Source organism: Lissotriton vulgaris, chromosome 7, assembly GCF_964263255.1.
Source record: "Lissotriton vulgaris chromosome 7, aLisVul1.2, whole genome shotgun sequence".
Classification (NCBI taxonomy): Eukaryota; Metazoa; Chordata; class Amphibia; order Caudata; family Salamandridae; genus Lissotriton; species Lissotriton vulgaris.
The window spans coordinates 1192202960-1192225788 of record NC_141695.1 but is presented as its reverse complement, the minus strand read 5'-3'; the positions used below and the strand labels follow the sequence as shown (position 1 = coordinate 1192225788).

Below are 22829 nucleotides of genomic sequence, written 5' to 3'. Positions count from 1 at the left end.
TTCCATTATTGCCTTTTACTTGTCGGTTGTTTGTTTTAAGTTGACCTGCTGGATCTATTTGTGTAGCGGGGGGGAGATCTACCGCAACCGAGGTGTCTGGGGGGGCATCTAGATTACTCCCTTTTTTGGCTAGGGGTTGTGTTGCTGCCGCCTTTCTGGTTGGTAAAGTGTTAGGCTTGTTTGTTGTACCTGTTATTTGTTTGATACTAGATGGTTTTTTTGGGAGTGTTTCCTTTGCCCCGTGTGTTGGAGCGGGACCATTACCGCTTGTCTTACAACTGCATTTCGTATTGATTAGTGACGTGAGTCTGTCCAACTTTGATATTAGGGGTTTGATCTGTGCTGTAATTTTGGCTTCGAGGTCTGATTTAAGGTCCATAACCATGTTTTCCACCCAACAGGGGATACCTGCCGATGAGTTTGGGGTGGGCGTGATCAGATTGTGATTCTTTGTTTTTGTTTTAGAATTTTCCTTGATAATTGGCATAGCCTTAAGGAGGGTGGAGGTGTTTTTCTTTGTTTTTGTTGGTTCTAAGGTCGTTACTGGATCAGGTAGTAAGGGATTACTAATGACACTCTGGTCTAATTTTTCAGTTGGTGATTGGCAGACTTCTAAGTCTGGGGTTGCTTCAAGGTCGACATATGATTGATCAGAGTCTGTTTGGGTTACGGATAAATCTACAGAATTTGGAACAGTCATCGTAGGAACGATAGTTAGTGGCAATGGTAAAGAGCAGTTATTAGCAACTTGGTGAGCAGGGGAATTTGCAGTGGCAAGTGAACCGAGCGAGGATCGTTTGGCCTGCATGAGGTCCAGGGAGACTCTTTTCTCCAGTAGGATGATACTCTTATCAATGGTGTCGTTTACCCTGGATATGAAAAGGTCTATAGGACCGGTCACTTGTGTCACCAGTGTAGCTTTCTTAGACGTGCTTCTGGTTTTGGGCCGCATCGTGATCGTCAGTGATATACGTCAGAAATCGTGGGGGCCTGCGGGAACGAAGTAGAATACAGGGTGACAGGGCCGGGGCCGTCCTCTGCCGTCCTCGAACGGCCTCAAACGGCCCTGTCTTTGCCCAGTCTTCGCCCGGGCTGCGTCCCGCGCTGCGGGAGTGAGATGTTACTTTGAAGGAGGCGGAAAGGGCGGGGGGCGGGCCAGCAGGGAGAGCGGACCGGAAGCTCTCCGTCGGTCTTGCAGGGACTTCTGGGAAATGAAGTCCCCGCACGCTCGCAGCCCCGCTGGTTCCTCGCGCCCCTTACCGCCTTGCCGCCTGTGTCCTACGTTGGTCCTTGAAGATGCTGCCTCTACCAGCGCCCACCAGCGAAGCGGCACCCGCGAAGCGGGTGCGGCGAGAGGTGGGCTGGGAGGCCGGTGCGCTGCTGGGCTGATAGGCTACAGCGTGAGTGATGCCTGGAACTTTCCGCTTCAGAAATGAGTAAGTAGGTGTCCCACAGGATAGAGGAGGAGGAGCACTTTTAACTGGCTTTGATGGGCGGGGGCGGGCCAGCAGGGAGAGCGGACCGGAAGCTCTCCGTCGGTCTTGCAGGGACTTCTGGGAAATGAAGTCCCCGCACGCTCGCAGCCCCGCTGGTTCCTCGCGCCCCTTACCGCCTTGCCGCCTGTGTCCTACGTTGGTCCTTGAAGATGCTGCCTCTACCAGCGCCCACCAGCGAAGCGGCACCCGCGAAGAGGGTGCGGCGAGAGGTGGGCTGGTGGGTCGTGGGCGAGAGGTGGGCCGGTGCGCTGCTGGGCTGATAGGCTACAGCGTGAGTGATGCCTGGAACTTTCCGCTTCAGAAATGAGTAAGTAGGTGTCCCCTATACCTATATCTAATCCTAAAGAACAAGTTACTTACCTTCGGTAACGATATATCTGTAAGAAACATTAGTTAGTGTTGGATTCCTTACCTTAGAATATCCCCAGGCGTCAGTCTGGATTCGGAAACTTTTGCGTAGCAGTACCCCTGCGCGTCGGTAGGCGTCGTCTGCAGGCGTCCCCTGCGGCTCCGCATCCGTCGTCGGCATCGTGCGCCGTGATGATGTCGCTGGAGTATATAGACGCCGCCTCCGCGCGCTGACGTCAGTTCTTTGTACACAGCTTTTCCGCGCCAGAACACGCAGAGCCATGTGAGAACCAACACTGGTGCCATTTGAAACTAGGGCCCTGAAAGGGATGTCCTTAACCCTAGGTATCAGTTCGCAGAACGGGGAGGATGGGTGGGTTCGGTAAGGAATCTAACACTAACTAATGTTTCTTACAGATATATCGTTACCGAAGGTAAGTAACTTGTTCATCTGAAAGAAACACGTTAGTGTTAGATTCCTTACCTTAGAATAGATACCCCAGCAATACCAACCCCGGTGGTGGGTCTGCGAACCAATACATTCCTACACCAGAAAGTCCTGGAGGACAGAACGGCCAAAGAAGCCATCCCTCCGGACTTGACTGTCCAGGCAGTAGTGCATCGCAAAGGTGTGCAGCGAGGCCCACGTAGCCGCCTGGCAAATGTCCTGCAAAGGGACTCCCCGGCCCAGGGCAGTAGTAGCCGCCGTGGCCCGAGTGGAATGGGCCCTCAGCCCAACAGGAGGCTCCTTGCGAGCCAAAGAGTAGCACGCTTTGATGCACAGAACGACCCACCGAGAGATGGTTCGTTTACACATCGCCCGTCCCTTCTTTGCACCCACATAGCCAACAAACAGTTGGTCATCCACCCGGAACTGGCGTGTGCGATCCATATAAAATGAAAGCGCAGGTTTTGGGTCCAGACGATGGAGCCGCTCTTCATCCTTTGAGGGATGCAGAGGCGGGAAGAAGGAGGGGAGGGTGATGGACTGCCCGATGTGAAAAGCAGAAAATACTTTGGGCAGGAAAGAAGGTCTAGTCCTGAGAACCACCTTGTCAGGATGAATGGACAGGAAAGGAGGTTGGACAGAAAGAGCCTGGAGCTCACTCACTCTCCTGGCAGAGGTGATGGCAACCAGGAAAGCCGTCTTTAAAGTCAGGAGACGGAGAGGACAAGAATGAAGGGGCTCAAAGGGAGCACACATCAAAAAGGTCAGAACCAGGTTCAAGTCCCACTGAGGCATCACAAACGGAACAGGTGGATACATGTGTGTGATGCCCTTCAAGAATCTCGTTACAATTGGGAACTTGAACAAAGAAGGCTGATCAGGAAGCCTTAGAAAGGCTGAAAGGGCCGAAAGGTAGCCCTTGATAGTGCCCAGAGCAGAGCCCTGCTGGGCAAGAGAGAGAAGAAACAGAAGAACCTCGGAAAGAGGGGCAGAAAGAGGATCCACAGCCTTTGCTGTGCACCATGCCACAAATCTGTTTCACCGACAGGCGTATACCGACTTCGTGGAGGGACGCCTGGCTGCCAGAATTACATCACAGACTTCAGGAGGCAAGTCAAATGGCCTCAACTGCCGCCGCTCAATCTCCAAGCATGGAGGTGGAGACTGGACAGGTTCGGGTGGAGGACCGTCCCCTGCTGCTGCGCCAGAAGGTCCTCCTGAAGGGGCAGGCGGATCGGGGGACCGACTGACATGCTGAGTAGCTCGGGATACCAGTATCTGCGAGCCCAGTCCGGAGCCACAAGGATAACTTGGGCCCGGTCGCGCCTGATCTTCTCCAGCACTCTGGGCAGAAGTGGTATAGGCGAAAAGGCGTATAACAGACCGCAACTCCACTCGCGCCGAAAGGCGTCGCCGTGCGAGTGCCGTCTTGGAAACTCCAACGCGCAGAACTGATGACATTGCGCGTTCTCTTCTGTGGCGAATAGATCTAACCAAGGCTCTCCCCATTGCAGAAAGAGGCCTTGCGCCACGTCCGAGTTCAGACGCCATTCGTGATCCATCGAGCACCGACGGCTGAGTTCGTCCGCCCTGGCGTTCAGAGAACCTGCCAGGTGTTGAACCGTCAAAGTCACGCCCTGACGTTCCAGCCACTGCCAGAGGCGCAGAGCCTCCTGGCAAAGGGTCCACGACCCCACTCCGCCCTGTTTGTTGCAGTACCACATGGCGGTGGTGTTGTCGGTGAACACCTGCACTACACTCCCGTTGACAAAGGGGAGGAATGCCTTCAGTGCTAGACGAATCGCCCGTACCTCCAACAGGTTGATATGGAGCCGGGACTCCGCCGGAGACCAGATGCCTCTGATCTCTGCCTCTCCCAAGTGGCCACCCCAGCCCTGGAGGGACGCGTCCGTCACGACAACGTGCTCCGGTTGGGGAAGGGAGAGGGATCTGCCTCTGACCCAATCGCGGTCCGTAAGCCACCACTGCAGTTGTCTCGCAGTGCCCTCCGAGATCAAGACGTGGTCGGACAAGTTGCCCTGATGCTGGGCCCACTGAAACTTCAGGTCCCACTGCAGAGCCCGCATCCGCCACCAGGCGTGATGCACCAGAAGGATGCAGGAGGCCATCAGCCCCAGCAGCCGCAGCGTCAACCTGACCGAAACCCGGGATAGCGGCTGAAAGATGGGAATCAAAGCCTGTATATCCCGGACCCGCCGTTCCGAAGGATAAACCCGAAACTGCGCCGAGTCCAGAACCGCTCCGATGAAAAGGAGCTTTTGAGAGGGACACAGGTGTGATTTCGGCACATTGATGGAGAACCCCAGGTCGTGCAAGAGGTCTGCCGTCATCTGAAGGTGGTGGACGACTGTCTGGGGCGAGCCCGCCTTCAACAACCAGTCGTCTAGGTAGGGGAAGACCGAAACCCCTAACCTGCGCAGATGGGCTGCGACCACCGCCATCACCTTTGTGAACACCCGTGGGGCGCTGGTAAGGCCGAAGGGGAGCACGATAAACTGAAAGTGCTCCTGGCCTACCGTGAACCGCAGGTAACGCCGGTGGGCCGGCAGGACGGGGATGTGAAAATACGCATCCTGCAAGTCCAACGCTACCATCCAGTCTTGCGGGTCTAGAGCAGCCAAGACCTGAGCTAACGTCAACATCTTGAACTTCTCCTTCCGGAGGAAGCCGTTGACGTTCCGTAGATCCAAGATAGGACGTAGGCCCCCCTTGTCCTTCTTGGGTACCAGAAAGTAGTGGGAATAGCAACCACGCCCTACTTCTGGCCCAGGAACGCGCTCGATGGCCCCCTTGGCCAAGAGGGCCGTAACTTCCTCCTGCAGAAGTGTCAAGTGGTCCCCCGACACACGGTGGTTCTGCGGTGGCATGGCTGGAGGAGTGGCCTCGAAGGGGAGGGAGTAGCCCCTTCGGACGAGTTGCAGCACCCACCTGTCCGACGTAATTGTGCGCCAGTGAGCGTGGTGATGGCGAACCCTGCCACCCACTGGCGTCACATGGGGCCGAAAGCACGGACTAGGAGGATTTGGAGGCAGATGCTGCGGGGGGAGGTGTGGCCTGACCCCGCCGTTGACCCCGACCGCCGCCACGGCGGTTTCCACGGCCGCCACCGCGTTGAAAGGATTGTTGCGGCGCGTGGCTGGCAGCACGTGTGGGGACGCCCCTTCCTTGGCCACGAAAGGAGCGAAACGAACCCGTTTGCTGGCGCTGGGTCGAAAGACCCAAGGACTTGGCCGTGACCCTGGAGTCCTTGAAGCGTTCCAGCGCGTGGTCCGCCTTGTCACCAAAGAGGCGACAGCCATCGAACGGCATGTCCATCAAGGTATTTTGGACATCTGCCGAAAAGTTGGCGGATCTCAGCCAGGCGTGGCGACGAATCGCCACCGTCGTTGACATAGCTCTGCCCAGCGAGTCGGTCGTATCAAGACCACACCGTATGGAATATTTAGCTGCGTCTCGGCCCTCAGCCACAGCCTTGCCGAGCTTCGCCCGCACCTCCATGGGGCACTCTGGCAGCAGTTCCGCGACCGTGTCCCACACAGAGTGGGTGTAGCGGCCCAAGAGGCATGCGGTGTTGCAAGACCGCAGTCCCAGACTCAGGGACGAGAAGACCTTCTTACCATACTGGTCATACCTCTTAGATTCCCAGTCGGGCGGGGCCGACGGGAATGCGGTCTGGGAGGTCGAGGCCTGGATCACCAGACTCTCAGGGGTGGGATGGGTGGACAGGAACTTGGGGTCGTCCGGACAAGGACGGTGGCGTCTGGCCATGTTCCGATCAACAGGCGCACCTGAAGCGGGCCTGGACCACGTGCCCAACAGAACGTCTGACAAGGCTTCATTAAACGGCAGCAGTGGCTCCTGAGGGCATGACTGCGGTTTGAAGACCTCAGTGAGGATGGAGTAGTTTCTGTCCTGTAACTCCAGTTCTGTAGTAGGGGTATCTCTGTTATAGTCATAATCTAGTGAATAGTCCCGCCCATGTGCGTGGACCCCGGCAATCAAAAATAATCTCTTAAGGTGTCAAAATAATGCAGAAACTGCAAAGACACTTAAGAGAGAATTTAAAGACAAATAATGCAGCCTATATCCACAGGCTACACTGTCCAGTACTTCAACTAGAATTTCCACCAAAAAAACACCACACACAACACAGCCTGCAGTTTCTACCATAGAGAAACTTGCCTCCCCCAGTCAAAGACTCTGGAATGATAGAGAGGAAGGTAGGGACAGACAAGCCCCATAGGCTGCCATTATGTGGCTTAAATAGGATACTGTGCCTTTAAGAGAACTTTCCAGAACTTCTCCCAGTATCCCAGAATGCATAGCAGGTCCCTCTTACTTCAGTTCTTTTTGAAGGCGAAGCACGCCAGACCTGTCGCATTCTTGTATGATGAAACAATCTCCACCGGGGAGGAGGGCGGGCGCTTATGACTATAACAGAGATACCCCTACTACAGAACTGGAGTTACAGGACAGAAACTACTCCTTCTGTAGTAAGGGATCTCTGTGTATAGTCATAATCTAGTGAATAGAATGGCAAGCCCATCCCCACACCAAAGCGGCGGTGGAGAATAATACATAACGCCACTACTGTGCGAACAAATTCCGCAGCGAAGCCTGTCCAACCTGAGCGTCTGCCCTGGCGTCAGTGTCCAGGCAGTAATGCTTAGCAAAGGTATGAACCGACTTCCAAGTGGCTGCCTTGCATATTTCAGCAAACGGCACATTACGGAGCAGAGCCGTCGTGGCAGCTTTGCCCCTGGTGGAATGAGCCTTAGGCTTACCCCCTAAGGTCTTATTAGCTTTCTGATAACACAATTGTATGCAGGACACAATCCACCTAGAGATGGACTGCTTAGAGGTCGCAAGACCCGTCCTGACCGATCCATAATTGACAAACAACTGGTCAGACCTACGAATATCTTTGGTTTTATCCAGATAAAATTTCAAGACCCTCCTCACATCCAGGGAATGGAGAGACCTCTCCGCTGGGGATGAAGGGTTCTGAAAAAACGTAGGCAAAGTTATAGTCTGGTTGATATGAAAATCCGAAATAACCTTGGGAAGAAATTTAGGGTGAGTACGCATAACAACCTTAGCAGCATGAAATACAGTATAAGGTTCATTACAACACAACGCCTGAATTTCACTCACCCTGCGGGCCGATGTAATGGCCACGAGGAACGCCGCCTTCCAGGACAGGTGCTGCAACGAAGCCTTATGAATAGGCTCAAAAGGCTCCTTCATCAATCTGGACAGCACCACATTCAATTCCCACGAAGGCGAAGGGAGCCTGACAGGAGGGAATACCTTCTTCAAACCTTCCAGAAAGTCTTTGATCACAGGGATCTGGAAAAAGGAAGTCTGTGAAGGGCATTTCCTGTAGGCAGTCAATGCAGCAAGATGTACCTTAATGGAATGGACATTAAGGCCAGACTGCGCCAAATGTAAAAGATAAGGAAGGATGACATCTTCCTTGCAGGTAGTAGGATCATGGTCCTTAGAACGGCACCATATACAAAACCTCTTCCACTTGTAAGCATATGAAGTCCGAGTGGAAGGTCTCTTAGACTCCTTCAGTATGTCCATGCAATCATCGGGCAGATTCAGATGGCCATATTGCACTATCTCAGGAGCCATGCCGCCAAACTCAAAGACGAGAGGTTGGGGTGTAACATCCGTCCCCCGAACTTCGTGAGAAGGTCCGGCCTGCACGGCAACCGAATGTGAGGAAGGAGAGACCGGTGAAGCCGGTCCGTGAACCACCACTGCCTGGGCCACTCCGGGGCGATGAGTATCATCCGAGTCCTGGATCGGGCCAGCTTGATGAGCACCGCCGGAATCAGGGGAATGGGAGGAAAGGCGTACAGAAAGCTGTTCGTCCAGCTGATCCACAACGCATTCCCCAGCGTCCCTTGTTGGAAGTACCTGGAGGCGAAGTCTCTGCACTTGCTGTTTTCGGCGGTGGCGAACAAATCTACGTCTGGAGTTCCCCACCTTGCGAAGACTTCTCCTAGTACTTCGTCGTTTATGACCCATTCGTGGTTTTCCTGAAGCAGCCTGCTCAGTGCGTCTGCCTGAACATTCTGCACACCTGGCAGATGGGTGGCCGTTATCGACAGTCCTCTGGCTAGAAGCCAGTGCCAGATCGTCTGCGCCTCCTGAGACAGGGTACGCGATCTCGAGCCCCCCTGCTTGTTGAGGTAATACATCGTGGTGGTATTGTCCGTCTGTACAAGCAGAGAGTTGGTCTGGAAGGACGGAAGAAAAGCCTTCAGCGCCAAGTGAACAGCCCTGAGTTCCAGGAAATTGATGTGATACGTGGCCTCCATCGGTGACCACGTGCCTTGAATCTGTAGAGTCCCGGAGTGCGCTCCCCATCCCAGAAGAGACGCATCCGTCACGACAGTCTGCTTGGGTATGTCCTTGTGAAAGGGAACCCCTTTTAGGAGATCCTTCGCCGAACACCACCACTTCAGAGACTGAAGAGCATGCAGCGACAGCCGAATCCTGTCGTCCCAAGATCCTTTCCTCTGATCCCACTGGTCCTCCAAGCACTCCTGCAACGGTCTCATGTGCAGCCGTGCGTGTGGCGTCAGGAAGATACAAGAGGCCATCGATCCCAGTAGAGAAGACACCGTCCTCACTGTTGTAGATGGAGTCGTCATAAGAGCCTGAGCCTTTCGAAGGAGTGATAATCGTCGCTCTTCCGAAGGAGACACGCTTGCTGACAGCGTATTGATGGAGGCTCCCAAGTACTGTATGCATTGGACCGGAGTCGGGACAGACTTGGCCATGTTGATGTGCAGCCCCAACTTGTTCAAGAGAACGCACGTCTTCTGGAAGTGTGCTCGCGCTTCCGAGAAGGAGGATGCCTTGATCAACCAATCGTCCAGGTACGGGTAGACGAACACCTTGTTCTTCCTCAGGTGTGCTGCCACCACCGCCATGCACTTCGAGAACGTCCTCGGCGCAGACTTCAGTCCGAATGGGAGTACTGTGTATTGATAGTGATTGGTGCAGACTTGGAACCGCAGGAACTTCCTGTGTTTGTGTGCAATGGGCACATGGAAGTAAGCATCCTGTAGGTCTATAGCGCAAAGCCAGTCCCCCTGTTGCAACTGAGGGTAAATCTGATGCAACGACAGCATGCGGAACTTTTCTCTGCGAATCCATTTGTTTGCCTGTCGCAAATCCAGAATGGGCCTGAACTCGTTCTTGTCCTTCTTGCGAACCAGGAAGAACCGGGAGTACAGACCTCTTCCTCTCTGAGACCGAGGTACGTCTTCTATCGCCCGTTTCCTCAACAGGATATCCGCTTCCGCCTGAAGCTCGCGCAGCTGAAACTGCGAGCTGACCGGGGGAATAGCTGGAGGAGGGCTGGTGAATCGAAGACTGTATCCATTGCAAACAATATTCAGCACCCACTTGTCCTGAGTAATTTTTCTCCACTCTGCCAGAAAAAGTTGGATGCTTCCCCCTACCGGAGTGGGTAACGGATCCGGGGGAAGTAAGTTCCTAGGGCCTAGGCCCCGCCTGGCCCTTGGGCGCCGGAGCCGATTGCTGGCCTCCCCTGCCCCTCTGCCGCTTCTGGAACGGCTTCCGGAACTGCTGCTGCTGCTGGGAGTGTCCTGAGGCCTGTCCTCGACCTCGGCCCTGTCCGCCGAACCGCCGTTGGAAGGGGCGGTACTGCTTCTTGTTCTCCTTGGGCTTTTCCAGGCCCACAGCCGTCAGCGTTTCGGCCTCCGCCTTCATGCGGGCCATTTCATCATCGGCATGTTTCCCGAAGAGGGTCTCACCGGAAAACGGCAGATTGGCCACCCTCTGCTGTGCGTCCGGTTTCAGGGACGTAAGCCGGAGCCATGCGTGACGCCGCTGGTTGATCCCGTGGCAAAATCCGTGAGCCGCCAACAGGGAAGAGTCCGCAGCCGCGCTGATTATCTGGTTGGCCACCAGCATCCCCTCACTCAGGACTTCCGTGAAGTCTTCACGCTGCTCCCGGGGCAAATGCTCCGCAAAGCGCTCAAGGGAGTCCCAGAGGGCGCGGTCGTAGCGACCCAACAAAGCCGTGGCACTCGCCGCTTTCATGGAGGTCGCGGAAGTACCACAAACTTTCCTTCCAGCCGAGTCCATCCATCTCGATTCCTTGTCCGGGGGAACCGTGGAGGTCGGGGTGGTGGCATGCTGCTTGCGGGCCGCCGTGACGATGACGGAGTCAGGTGGAGGCTCGGCCCTCAAGAAGGCCGGATCCGATTCGGGAGCTCGGTACTTCTTAAGTAACCTCGAAGGGGCCGCCCTCGTCACAGCCGGGGTGAGAAACAGAGCCATAGCAGGTTCTTCCAGGCCCGGCACCAGGGGCAGGAGAGGACGAGACAGATGCCTCTGATGCAGCGTCTCGAAGATGACCGATGTCTTCGGTGTAGGCACCGTCAGGGAGATGCCGAGCTTCGCTGCGCCCCGCAACAGTACGTCCTGAAAGGCCACCAGGTCATCTATCGGGGACACTCTGGTGTCCGGAGACCCCGATAGGGTAGGTGAATAATCCCTGGTCCCAGAGGACCTCGTGTGAGAGCGAGACTCGCGCCTCCTATGGCGGTGCCTCGATCTCGTGGAAGATCTGTGCCTCGATCTGTCCTTCCGCCCAGAGCGAGAGCGAGACCTGCCAGCCCGTGGGCGCTCCTTCGGTTTGCGCGGAGGGGTCTTCCTTGGCTCATCACGAGGCATCTTCGGTTCCTCCCGGGGTTTCGGTTTCGGAGTCCCCTTGGGAGGAGCAGGCAGGGACGGCAGGGAAGTGGACCTCGGAGGAGGAACCTTCGGCTGCGGTGCGGGCCCATGCGGAGGGACCGGAGGTGGAGGAGTGTCCTCTGAAGGCAGTGGTGGTTTGGGCGGAGGGTCCTCCTTAGGCACGGGGGAGGAGTCGGAGTCCTGGGCCGGGACGGAGTGTACACTTCCGAGTACACCGAGCCCGGTGTCCCACCAGGCGAGGGGCGCGGAGATCCATCCCCATCCGCAGGCGACCTCTTCCTCTTGCGACCACCGCTGGAAGCAGCGTGACTCCTGGGACTAGAGTCCCTTTTCCGCCGTTTTGGAGCGGGTGACCTGCTCCCCGACGCTGACCGCTGTCTGCTGGACGCAGAACGACGCTTCTCCGGCGTCGAATGACGTCTCCTGGACTCCGGCGTCGAGCGCCGTCTCCTCGGCGTCGACCGCCTCCTCCTCGGCGTCGAACGCCGACTCCTCGACGTCGACCTTCGGCGTCCTCTCGACGTCGGGCGGTCCGCCCTCGACGACGAGCGCCGCCGTCGCCTTGATGTTCCCGACGTCGAGGAGCCCCTCGACGTCGATCGGCGGCGTCGCCGCGATGGAGATCGACGGTGTCGCCTCGACGACGACCGACGGTGTCGCCTCGACGGCGAGCGTCGGCGCCGCCTCGACGGCGAGCGTCGATGTACGCCACTGTGCCTTCGGCGTCGGTATGACCCTGACGTCGACGAAGACGATGACGTCGACGGCGGCCTCGACGTCGGCTTCTCCTTCGCCGTCGAGCCGTCGCGCCGTCTCGACCCGGAGCCCCGGGGAGAAGGGGAGCACGCCGTCGTCATCCCTCTCGACGCCGTCGTCGATGCCATCGACGCCGACGGAGAATGGGACCGTTGGCTGGACTTCCTGCCCCTGGGGAGCCCCCCAGGGGCCTCAGCAGAGGCAGAGGGATCCCTCCCAGGCTGCCCAGACCCACCTGCAGCACGTTGGCGCCTATCCTCCAGGCCAGCCAGCCTGATCTTCAATCTGTCCCTGAGCGTCCTAGCAGAAAGTTGCTGGCAGATAACACACTCCTCAGGGCCATGATCGTCTGGAAGGCACACGATGCAGACATCATGGGGGTCGCTTTTGGCCTTCTTCCTCTCACATGCTGGGCACTTGACAAAAAGTCCAGGCATTTCGGAGCCCCAAAACGCCTAAAAAACAGCACCAAAGTGAGAAGAGAACACCAAGCAGTAACAGCAACACTTTTAAAAGTTAAAAGTGCAAAAACGAATTCAATAAACCCTTGGAAAAGGGAGAGCTCAATGCCAGGGTCCTGTAAGCAGGAGCCGGAAAAAAGAACTGAAGTAAGAGGGACCTGCTATGCATTCTGGGATACTGGGAGAAGTTCTGGAAAGTTCTCTTAAAGGCACAGTATCCTATTTAAGCCACATAATGGCAGCCTATGGGGCTTGTCTGTCCCTACCTTCCTCTCTATCATTCCAGAGTCTTTGACTGGGGGAGGCAAGTTTCTCTATGGTAGAAACTGCAGGCTGTGTTGTGTGTGGTGTTTTTTTGGTGGAAATTCTAGTTGAAGTACTGGACAGTGTAGCCTGTGGATATAGGCTGCATTATTTGTCTTTAAATTCTCTCTTAAGTGTCTTTGCAGTTTCTGCATTATTTTGACACCTTAAGAGATTATTTTTGATTGCCGGGGTCCACGCACATGGGCGGGATTATTCACTAGATTATGACTATACACAGAGATCCCCTACTACAGAAGTTAGGCCTCACGGCCGCGACGGGGAGCTCAAGGTGTAAGGCCTTGGCAGCCCTCATCAGCACCACTGAATATGCAGCTCCCTCCTCCGACGCCACGGAAGGAGGAGAGACAAAGCCAGGGTTAGGAGAGTCGTCCAGACCACTGGCGTCCCCCAAATCACCTGTCCAGTCCGGGTCATACTGCCACTCACGTGACAGAGGGTCCTCAGACCCCTCCCAACCTTCCCCGTAGTCTTCATCATCTCCATATTCGGAGTCAACGATGTAGACCGGCTCCTCGGGGTTCACAGGCCCCATCGGCGTCGAGCGACGTCGGTCCGACTCCGCGTCCGGATTCGGGGAAGGTATGGGGACGGCGCCGCCCGGAGCCCCGGCGCCGGCCGAAGCCGGCACAGGAGAACCGGCGCCGCGCGGGGAAGGCGTCGGGGGTAACCCCGATGGAATCGGCGCCGGAGCGGCCGGCAGACCACCCGGCGTCGACCCCGAAGGCCCTTGCGGCGCCGGGGTCGGAGCCGTCGGCGGCACCGGGGCCGAAGCACCCGATGGCGTCGAGCCAGGGACACCCAACCCGCCAGGGCCCTCAGACGGTAGCACTGGGCCCGAAGGCGCCGTAGGCCCCGTCGGAGAAATGAGCGCCCTCATGGCCATGAGGAACGCCTCAATCTCCTCAGGCGTCGCCCAGTGCCCAGGGACCGGAGGGTATGGGGCAGGCCGCGCCGGCGACTCTCGCGGAGCCGCGGGGTTAGGGTCACCCGAACCCCCGGCCGCGTCGCGGGGGAGTCGGGGGTACGATGACGACGCCCCGACTTCTTGTGTTTCTTACCTGAAGAGCCCGACGAATGGTGACGACTTCCAGAGCTCTCGGCGCTGCTCCGTGACCGCTCCCTCGAACACTCCCTGGACCTCCGGCCGGACCGGGACCGTTCCCGACGCGGGGCCGACACCCGGAGCTCAAGCAGCTTGCGGGACCGCTCCCGTCTAGCCTCGTTAGTGAGAGCCCGGCAGTCGACGCAGGCGTCCACGTCGTGGTCGGGGCCCAGGCACCGGAGACAGAGTCGGTGATGGTCCGTGACCGACATCGTGCGGTCACAACCGTCACAATTCTTGAAACCGGGCATCCTACCAGGCACCAAAAAGAGATTAGAAAGTTAACAAACTTGGTCAAAAGACCGGAGTACTGCTCTTCGGATCTGCGCTTACTGGCGCGGAAAAAAGAAGGACTGACGTCAGCGCGCGGAGGCGGAGGCGGAGTCTATATACTCCAGCGACGTCATCACGGCGCACGACGCCGACGACGGACGCGGAGCCGCAGGGGACGCCTGCAGACGACGCCTACCGACGCGCAGGGGTACTGCTACGCAAAAGTTTCCGGATCCAGACTGACGCCTGGGGATATTCTAGGGTAAGGAATTTAACACTAACGTGTTTCTTTCAGATATGGACACATATCTGCCTATAAGTCACTCCTATGTCAGGCCTTATCAATCCTGAAGGCAGAGTGCTTAGAATTATGTGAGATGGTGCTCTAGCATGAGCTGAGCCTGTCTGCAGCTTTCGGAACCATGTCCTTATAGCTGTTCCATGATAACGCTATACCATATACTCTTAAGTGCATTATAATCCGCGCGGTTATTGCTAACTTTGGCATAGCATTATCAAAACATGTCGAGTAAGGTCCCAGCAGTTCTGGCGCCTAAAATGGGGGTCAGAACTAGTGGGAGCCAACTGTTCATAGCAGCAGAAGGGTGGGGGCAGCTAAAAAAAGGCAGCATGCTTTTGAAGCTACCTCTTTGAGGACCCTGCCCATACTGGGGGTAGAAGCAGGACACCTGCCCAGGATGTACTTTGTTTCCATACCCAGAGAGCAGAGGGCTCTCTACCCAGGGTCCAGAAATCTGTCTAGTGGTGGCACATTTGTCATTAAATCCCACAATGGCATCCGTGTGGGTTTAATGTTCGGGGTAGTTTGATACCAAATCACCCAGAATTCAGTAAAGCCATCAAGGAGCTGTGGAGTTCTTGTTGACAAACGTCCAGTCCGTGTACTCAAAATGGCTCCACTGCACTTACAATGTCTGGGAATGACACAAACTGTAGGGGCATAGTGTTATTGCAGCTATACCCTCACCTGGGTCTGGTTCACCCTGCCTTTAAGGTCTGCTAGAGGGGTGACTTGCCCATGCCACAGGCAGTGTTTGTGAGCATGGCACACAGGGGTGTGTGCCTTGTAAACTCTTCAGTTTGGTCTGCACCAAAACACGCAGCCAGCAATGGCAGGGTAGGGATGTTTTGGGGAGGGGTCTCGGAGGGTAGCACAATACATGCTGATGCCCTCAGAGGCCCTCTCTGGTTACAAGGCCATTAGTAACAGGGTTACCTTTTATTAGGGACTTACATGTGACCCAGAGGTGTGCCAATTGTTGGTACAAAGGTACCATTTTATGAAAGAACACAGGTGCTTGGGCCTGGTAAGTAGGATCCCAGCACACAGTCAGTCAAGCTGACATTAGGTATCCCGTCAAAAGTTAGGGGGTAACCATGCAAAAAGAGGCACTTTCCTACATGGTGTCTAAAAAGATGTAATATACAGTCATATTTTGGTCACTTCACTTCCCCACAATGATAATATATCTACTCATGGTTACTCTTGTGGATATTCAGATTTATGCGAACATTCTCTGTAAAATAATTGGATTGTAAAGACAACTAGGAAGGTACTTTTTATTGTGTGCACAGGTTTAACGGTCCAGCCTTCACTAGTCTGACAAGGACCCAACCCCATTCATTCAAACGTAACTTTCTGGGATGTTACTTATGCTTCTTGTGAGAGGACTCTTTCACGATTTGCCTTTTGTTTTTATTATTATTTTATATTTATTATTTTTAGATTTGTCAGGAGACTTATCTGAGGGAGAGTAAAGGGAATGTTTAGGGGTCACCTTATGGGCATATCTCAAACATAACTCAGCTTCCCAAACCCCCGGAAGGCCTTTAGATGCATGATCGCACAGGAGTCACATGTAGAAGGATTGTGTTCTGGCCCTAGACATTACATGCAGATCAAGTGGGGTTCAGACTGGAACTTCTGCTTTGAATTATGTTGACTGGGATTGAACCCGGTTATCTGAACTGACAACTGACCTAGTCTCCATGAACTGGCAATCCCACTAGGAAGCGTCATTTAAATACCAAATGTTAGCACTTTCAGGGTGGACAGACAAGTGACAGGAGTTACATAGCAGGAGCTATTGGTTGCTAGGAGAAAAAGTTTAAGGATCCGTCTTACCCTCCGAGATAGCCATAAGGTGAAGTATTTTCGGATAGACGCATCACCAAGTTTGTTGGGGGGGTATGTGTGTGTATGTGTGTGTTTGGGGGTGGGGGGGAGATTGAGGGGTTTGAACTCGAAGAAAGCTACTAAAGAAATGCCTAATCAGATAGTTTTGGATGACAATAGCACTTTAAAATGCTGGTCTTTCATATGAGTCTTTATTGTTGCCAACGTATTTAACTTATTAAGAGAGCAGTCAACATCAGACAGTAGTGACAGCCAACTATCTGGGAGTTGATGACATTAATGGCAAGAGGACTGCCTTCTGGGTGTGTACAGCGCAAGGGAATACATGAGACATTGGGTAACAGGAGAAGAACAAAAAAGGCCAGGCTCATCTGTAGAAACTGACACCTCTCTTTCTTATCCAAACTGGATAGGCGTGGTTGTTGCTTGTGGAAGTGGCAAAGGAAGGAAATAGGTTTACACTTCTGGACATCTCTGGCCTACAGAACTGAGTGGAAAAAGGGCGTGTGTTTCTGTTGGTGTGTGTGAGATTACAGGAAGGAAGAGTAGTCGGGCTTACTTGTAAATATAGACATAGCTAGTCTATTCAATGGTTTGGCAGAGACTGGTCATATGTACAGGGTCAGACGGAGAAGGGATCATAGAATGAGTAAGCAAAATCTAGGCTTACCTGTAGATATGAACATCTCTTGTTTGTCCAATCCGATGGCACCGGTCCTGTGCTTGAGCATCCATTGTGGGGTTCCAATCACTGTCGTAGAAAATCACAGTGTCTGCTCCTGTAAGGTTGACACCCACTCCACCACTGCGTGTTGATAGGATGAAGCAGAAAATGCGCTTGTCAGCATTAAACCGGTCCATGAGGGACTAGAATTTAAAACAAAATTAAAAAGGGAGACTACTCAGAGGATGTCAAAGCACAAGACAATAACATGTGCAACAAAGTGTAATGGTCATCACCAGCATGTGGTAGAACAGAAAGAAGACAGTCACATATCCGTCTGAAACTGGACAAAAGATAACTTAGCTGTAATTCAATTTCTCCAACATTGTTCGCTTTCATATAGTATATCCTTTAATAATTACCTGCTCATCAGCCTGGGAATTCCTGGTAACTTTAAATAGGAGTTAAGAAGTTGAATGGCCATAGGCCTCAAAAAGCATGTTTGCTTAGTAGCACATCCAGCTCATTTGCAGCAACTTGAACTTCAGCCAATTAGGTGGAAGTGCTGAGCCTCCTAATCCCCCTTACAGGTAACCATAGCAAAGATTTCACAGCACGAGAGTGAGGAGTAGATTGTATAAATGAGGCTCTGACTGGGAAGGAGGGAGAATTGCATGTGAATATATGAAAGATACAGTCGCTGGAGACTTGGAGTAACAGGTAATTAGAAGGATATCTTCTCCAGCGCTGGATCTTTCATATATACACATTAAATCAGAATAGCAAGCAGTGCATAACATTAATAGATAAAAAGGTACACAGACTTATTGCTTGCAGGCACAGGCAGCGGAGGTCTGCGTGCCCCATTGCTGAATCGGCTGCTGCATTGAGGTCCAGGCCGTAGTGTCTGATGAGTGTGTGCCTGCATAGCAGATGTTTTGCAGGAACATACCAAAGTAGAATGCAGCAGTCACCACGATTCCCATGGAATGCAACATTGCTCTGCCCTGGAGTAGTTGCTTTGGCTCCTTGTGGCAGAAAGTGATGCAGACTCATAGCCATTATCCTATAGCTGACTTGGATAGGGATCTACGTATTCGTCAAAGGAAATAAAGAGCTGGTCTGATGAGCTCACAACATTGATCTTGTTCGTGTAAGTTTATGCACCTGCATACCTCTAGTGGGTGCAAAACCCTTTCTGTTGATGCTGCAGGACTGGAAAAGAAAGACCGCAGAATGACAGGTGTAGGAAAGTCGGTTTTGTTTGCAGTAATTCCCCACTTTTTGCCAGACTACTGGTGCACATTTACTTGGTGTGCCCTAAGTCCCTGCCAATCAGGTTCCCAGGGCCGGTTTTCTTTCCCAAAACAAAACTCAATTGGCATCTCTGGCCACAGGTCAGCCCCTGGTAAATGGTACTACAGTAACCGAGGACACTGACCAGAGAAGGCCTCTATGGGCTGCAGCACTTATTGTGCCACCCTTAGAGGTCCTGTACCACTACACTCACACACTGCCTTTGCAGGCTGCGTGTTCTGGCGCAGAACAAAGTGAAGAGTCGACATGGCACACATCTGTGTGCCATGCCTGCACTCCACTGACATGGCATAGATCAGTCGCCCCTCTAGCTGGGTGCACTATACCAGTGGTGAGGGTACAAGTGCATGAGCCCTATACCCCTACAGTGTCTAAGTCCATTCTTAGACATTGTAAGTGCAGTGCTGCCATTAAGAGTATATGGTGGTGGGAGTTGGTCATTACGACTCCACAGCACCATAATGGCTACACTGAAAACGGAGTAGTTTGGTATCAAATATCTCAGCACATTAAACCCACACTGATGCCAGTGTGGGATTTAATGGAAAATGCATACAGAGGGCATCTCAGAGATGCCCCCTGAAAATTAACCCACCTCTAGTGTCCTGACTGAGTGGCTGCTTAGGCTGCCATCAACAGACATGTTTCTGGACCCCTGGGTCGAGTTCTCGGGGCCTGAAACAACGTACATCCTGGGACGAGGTGCCAGGTCTCCTACCCCAGGATGGGCAAGGTTCACAAAGGGGAAGCTTCAAATGCATGACGCCTTTGTGAGCTTCCCCATGCCACTTACTGCTTTCAGCAAGTCCCCACTGGTTCTACCCCCCACTTTGGGCGGGAGAACCGGCAGGAAAAACAAGTGAGGGAGAGAAGTGTGCCCACCTCTACCCACTCCACCCCTCAGGTGGGGGAGGCGAGGTGAAGTACAACTGAGTCCCCGCCATCTTGAGCATGGGGGGACCCAACCAACCTGGGACAGGCTCCCCCCCCCCGCCCCCCCTCTGACTGGAGGGTGGCACAATAGGGGGTGTACCCACCCCAGGGAAGGGACCCGTTGGTGCCTGCCCTCTACCTACCTGGGACGCCCGTAAATCTAGTATTGAGGGGGCACCCTGAACTTCTTCCTCAGATCCAGAAACGACAAGAGAAAAAGAAGGACAAAACAGCCGGGCAGCCAGCTAACAAGAAGAAGACGCCCACTGACTTGGCCCCAGCCCAACAGAGAACTAGGATTACAGGTAAGTAACTAATCCGTACCACCCATTCCCACCCCAGGAACACACAACTAGGAAGGGAAAGGACTGTGTCCGTGAAGGGAATCATCCCGTGGGGGCATGGCAACGCTCAGCATACGCCCCTGCCAGAAAGACAGGGTGGCCAAGCCATAAGTGGTGTCAGACAACAAGGAATGAGCATCAAGAAGTAGAGGACACCATGCCAGCAGCAAATATATGAACTGTGATGGCTTAATAGGCAACGTTGATTCAGTAATCACCATTCAAACTGAGAGCCTGAGTGACAAAGTCCCAAGAGCATAAAAACAGAGCTTGCCAACAGGTCAGTGATTATCACTTAGATTGTCATCAACAGCAGCTTGGAAGTTGGCAGGCGAAGAACGATGTGACCTGTCCAGTTTTTCAGCAAAAGCCAACGCCTCTCTGGGATCAGTCTTGGAGCCTTGTTTGATGCGCTGTATGGCAGGGTATGCCAATGAGTAGGAGATCTCATGCTTTTGGAGTCGTTTTGCCGGTAGGAACTCACGGAGAGCCGCCTGAACCGCAGTGGTGTAGTCAGGATAGAACAACAGGGAGTTGCCCTGGTGACTGATTTCCCCTTTCTCTATGGCCGCCCGTAGAATGGCTTGGGCTGTGTTCGGCGGGTGCAGAGTGGGCTGGATTTGCAGTCTCTGGCTGCTGCCAGAGGTTGCAGTTGATCCAATCTGTTCACGGGAGAAGAAGTCTTTGGAAGTGAAGTCTGGCAGGTCCTCCGGGGTATTCGAGGTTGCTGGCTGCAGGACACATCAGGATAGACGAAGAGACCTTTTCTGTGAAGAAAAGCTGCCACCACTGCCATGCATTTGGTGAAGATTCACGGAGCCGATTTCAGGCCAAAGGGCAGGACCTTGTACTGATAATGTTTGTGGCCACAAACTGCAGGTACTTCCGATGACGTTTTGCGATGGAGATGTGGAAGTACGTATCTTGGAGGTCCACCTAACACATCCAATCCCCTACTTGCAGATGTGGACATATTTGGTGAAGGGCCAACATGCGAACCTTCTCCTTCACAATGACCTTGTTCAGAAGTCGAAGGTCCAGAATTGGTCGAAACTTGTCCTCCTGATCTTTTTTGGGGACAAGAAAGTATCTGGAGTAAACTCCTTTTCCTCTTTGAGAGGGTGGAACCTCCTCTATCGCCTGCTTTTGGAGAAGAGCTCTCACCTCTTTTCGAACCAGCTTTAACTGATGAGGGCGAGACTTTTGGTGGTATGTCCTTCGGAAGTGCACGGAAACGTAGCGCATATCCATTGCGTAGTATATTCAGCACCCAGCGATCTCCTGTGATGCTGGCCCACTCTGCTAGATGTTGAGAAGTACTTCCTCCCACTTGAGTGGGCAACGGCGGCGGAGGAAGCCACTGTTCATGACTTCCCGCCTCTCGTCGTGGTAGAGGACTGCTGTTGGTGACCACCTCTACCTCTGTTGGACTTTCCTCCTCGAAACTGGGTCTTCCCCTGGTTCTTGTTTTGGGACCACGGAGGGGTTTGAATCCCCTGTTGAGGCCCCTTGCGCTGGTTGGATTTGTAGCGGTGCTTAAACTCCTTCTTCTCCAACCCAACCGCCTTGACCGTGTCCAATTCGGTTTTCATCAAATTCATCTCTTAGTCAGCGTGAGTGCCGAAGAGAGAAGAGCCAGAGAACGGGAGGTTCATGATTCTTTGCTGAGCATCTGGCTTCAGTCCTGTTAATCATAACCCGGACGATCTCCTGTCGCATATACCATGCGTGTAAGAGTGCGCTGATAGAACCGCACCATCTGCCGCTGTGCTAATCACTTGGTTAGCCACCAAAGATCCCTCTGTGACTATCTCAGCGAAATCCTTTTGGTCTTCCTTGGTGAGCTTGGTTTTGAAACGCTCAAAAGAGTCCCAGAGAGCTCTGTCATACCTGCCAAGCAACGCAGTCGCGCTGGAGACTTTAAGGGAGGCAGCAGCAGAAGTGCAGGCCCTGCGACCCCACGAATCCTGGGACCTGCTTTATTTGTCTGGTGGAACAGAAGTGGCCGAAACAGTATGCGTCTTCTTCGCTGCCGCAACAATGACAGTCTGCCGGCGGATCCGTCTTGATGAAGACCGGATCTTAGGTAGCTAGCTTGTATTTCTTCAAGAGACGAGCCGGCACCGCCTTAATGGTTGCTGGAGTTAAAAAAGTGTTCATGACAAGGTCAAGGATCCCAGGAACCAATGGCAGCAAAGGTCGAGATGCTGTCTTCTAATGGAGTCTCGAAAATCACTGTTGTCGTGGCTTGCGGGACAGACATCTCAATATTGAGCTTCTGCGCACCTCTCGGCAGAACCTCAAGGTAGGTGGTAATGTCGTCTATGGGAGAGACCCTGGAAATCGGGCTGTCCGATAGTGTGGGGGAGTAATCCCTCCTGGAGGATCGGGTGGAGGAAGTCGAGGAAGGAGATGGTGTTCTCCTACTTCTTCGGTGTGCACTACTCCTCCTGTGTCTCGATCTCACAGTGCGTTCCTCGCGTCTCGGAGAACGTGACCGGCCGCACCTTCTCTCCGGAGACCTCATGCCTGTGTCTAGGAGGGCTCGCTCTGTCCGCTTCGTCCACCAGTCTCTGAAGAGGAGACCTATGTGCAGAACTGGCATACTCCTGCATCCGCCTTACTGCTCCAGAGTCCAGCCAATGACTTACAGGCAGATACCATCTTGGGTGTAGGAAGGTACCTCCTGACTATGGTTGCCCCCAACTTTTTGCCCTGTGTTTTAGCTGGTTTTTGACATAGTCGACCTGGGGCCTGCCAATCAGGACCCCAGGCCTACTGCTCTCTCTGTAAAATGGATTCCATGTACCCTAGGTGCATTTCCAATTGGTACTGGGCCACCTTATCAGACCCTGTAACTCAGGGCATAGGTGTACCCAGGGCTGCCAGGGGCTGCAGCATGTATTATGCCACCCCTGGCTGGCCTCCTAAATTTGACACAACTGGCTGCATGACAGCTGGGGCAAAGTCGTGTAATCACCCTTTGCTGTAGGTGTAGTATACCTATACCTAACCCTAAAATGGACACACAGATTCCTATCAGTCACTCCTATGGCAGGCCTTGACAATCCTGAAGGCAGAGTGCTTGGAATCGTGTGAGATGGTGCTCTGGCATGAGCTGAGCCGGTCTGCAGCTTGCGGAACCAAGTCCTAATAGCTGTTCCATGATATCGCATACCATATACTCTAAAGTGCATTATAATCCTCGCGGTTAAATGCTAACTTTGGTATTGCTTTATCAAAACATGTCGAGTAAGGTGTCATACGAATTGGAATACTAACCCCTCGCCAATTCTGGCGACGGGGTTAGCATTCCACCCTTCTAGAGGGACACGACATGTATGTAACTGTGAACCCCGGTTAAAGTTAAACGAAGCCTCAGCTCCACAAAATGGATGCTGCCACCACAGACACGAGTCTTACCCCCTGCAGCTGG

General features: G+C 53.7%; 1 protein-coding gene across 1 annotated transcript in view; it reads right to left on the bottom strand.

Moving 5' to 3' along the window:
- SRCAP (Snf2 related CREBBP activator protein) overlaps positions 1–22829 on the bottom strand; it is a 1720489-nt gene that overhangs the window by 259369 nt on the left and 1438291 nt on the right. The window contains exon 29 of the mRNA XM_086931673.1: positions 16806–17002. Within this exon, the coding sequence (XP_086787799.1) occupies positions 16806–17002 (197 nt within the window). The remainder of the gene's footprint in view (positions 1–16805; positions 17003–22829) is intronic.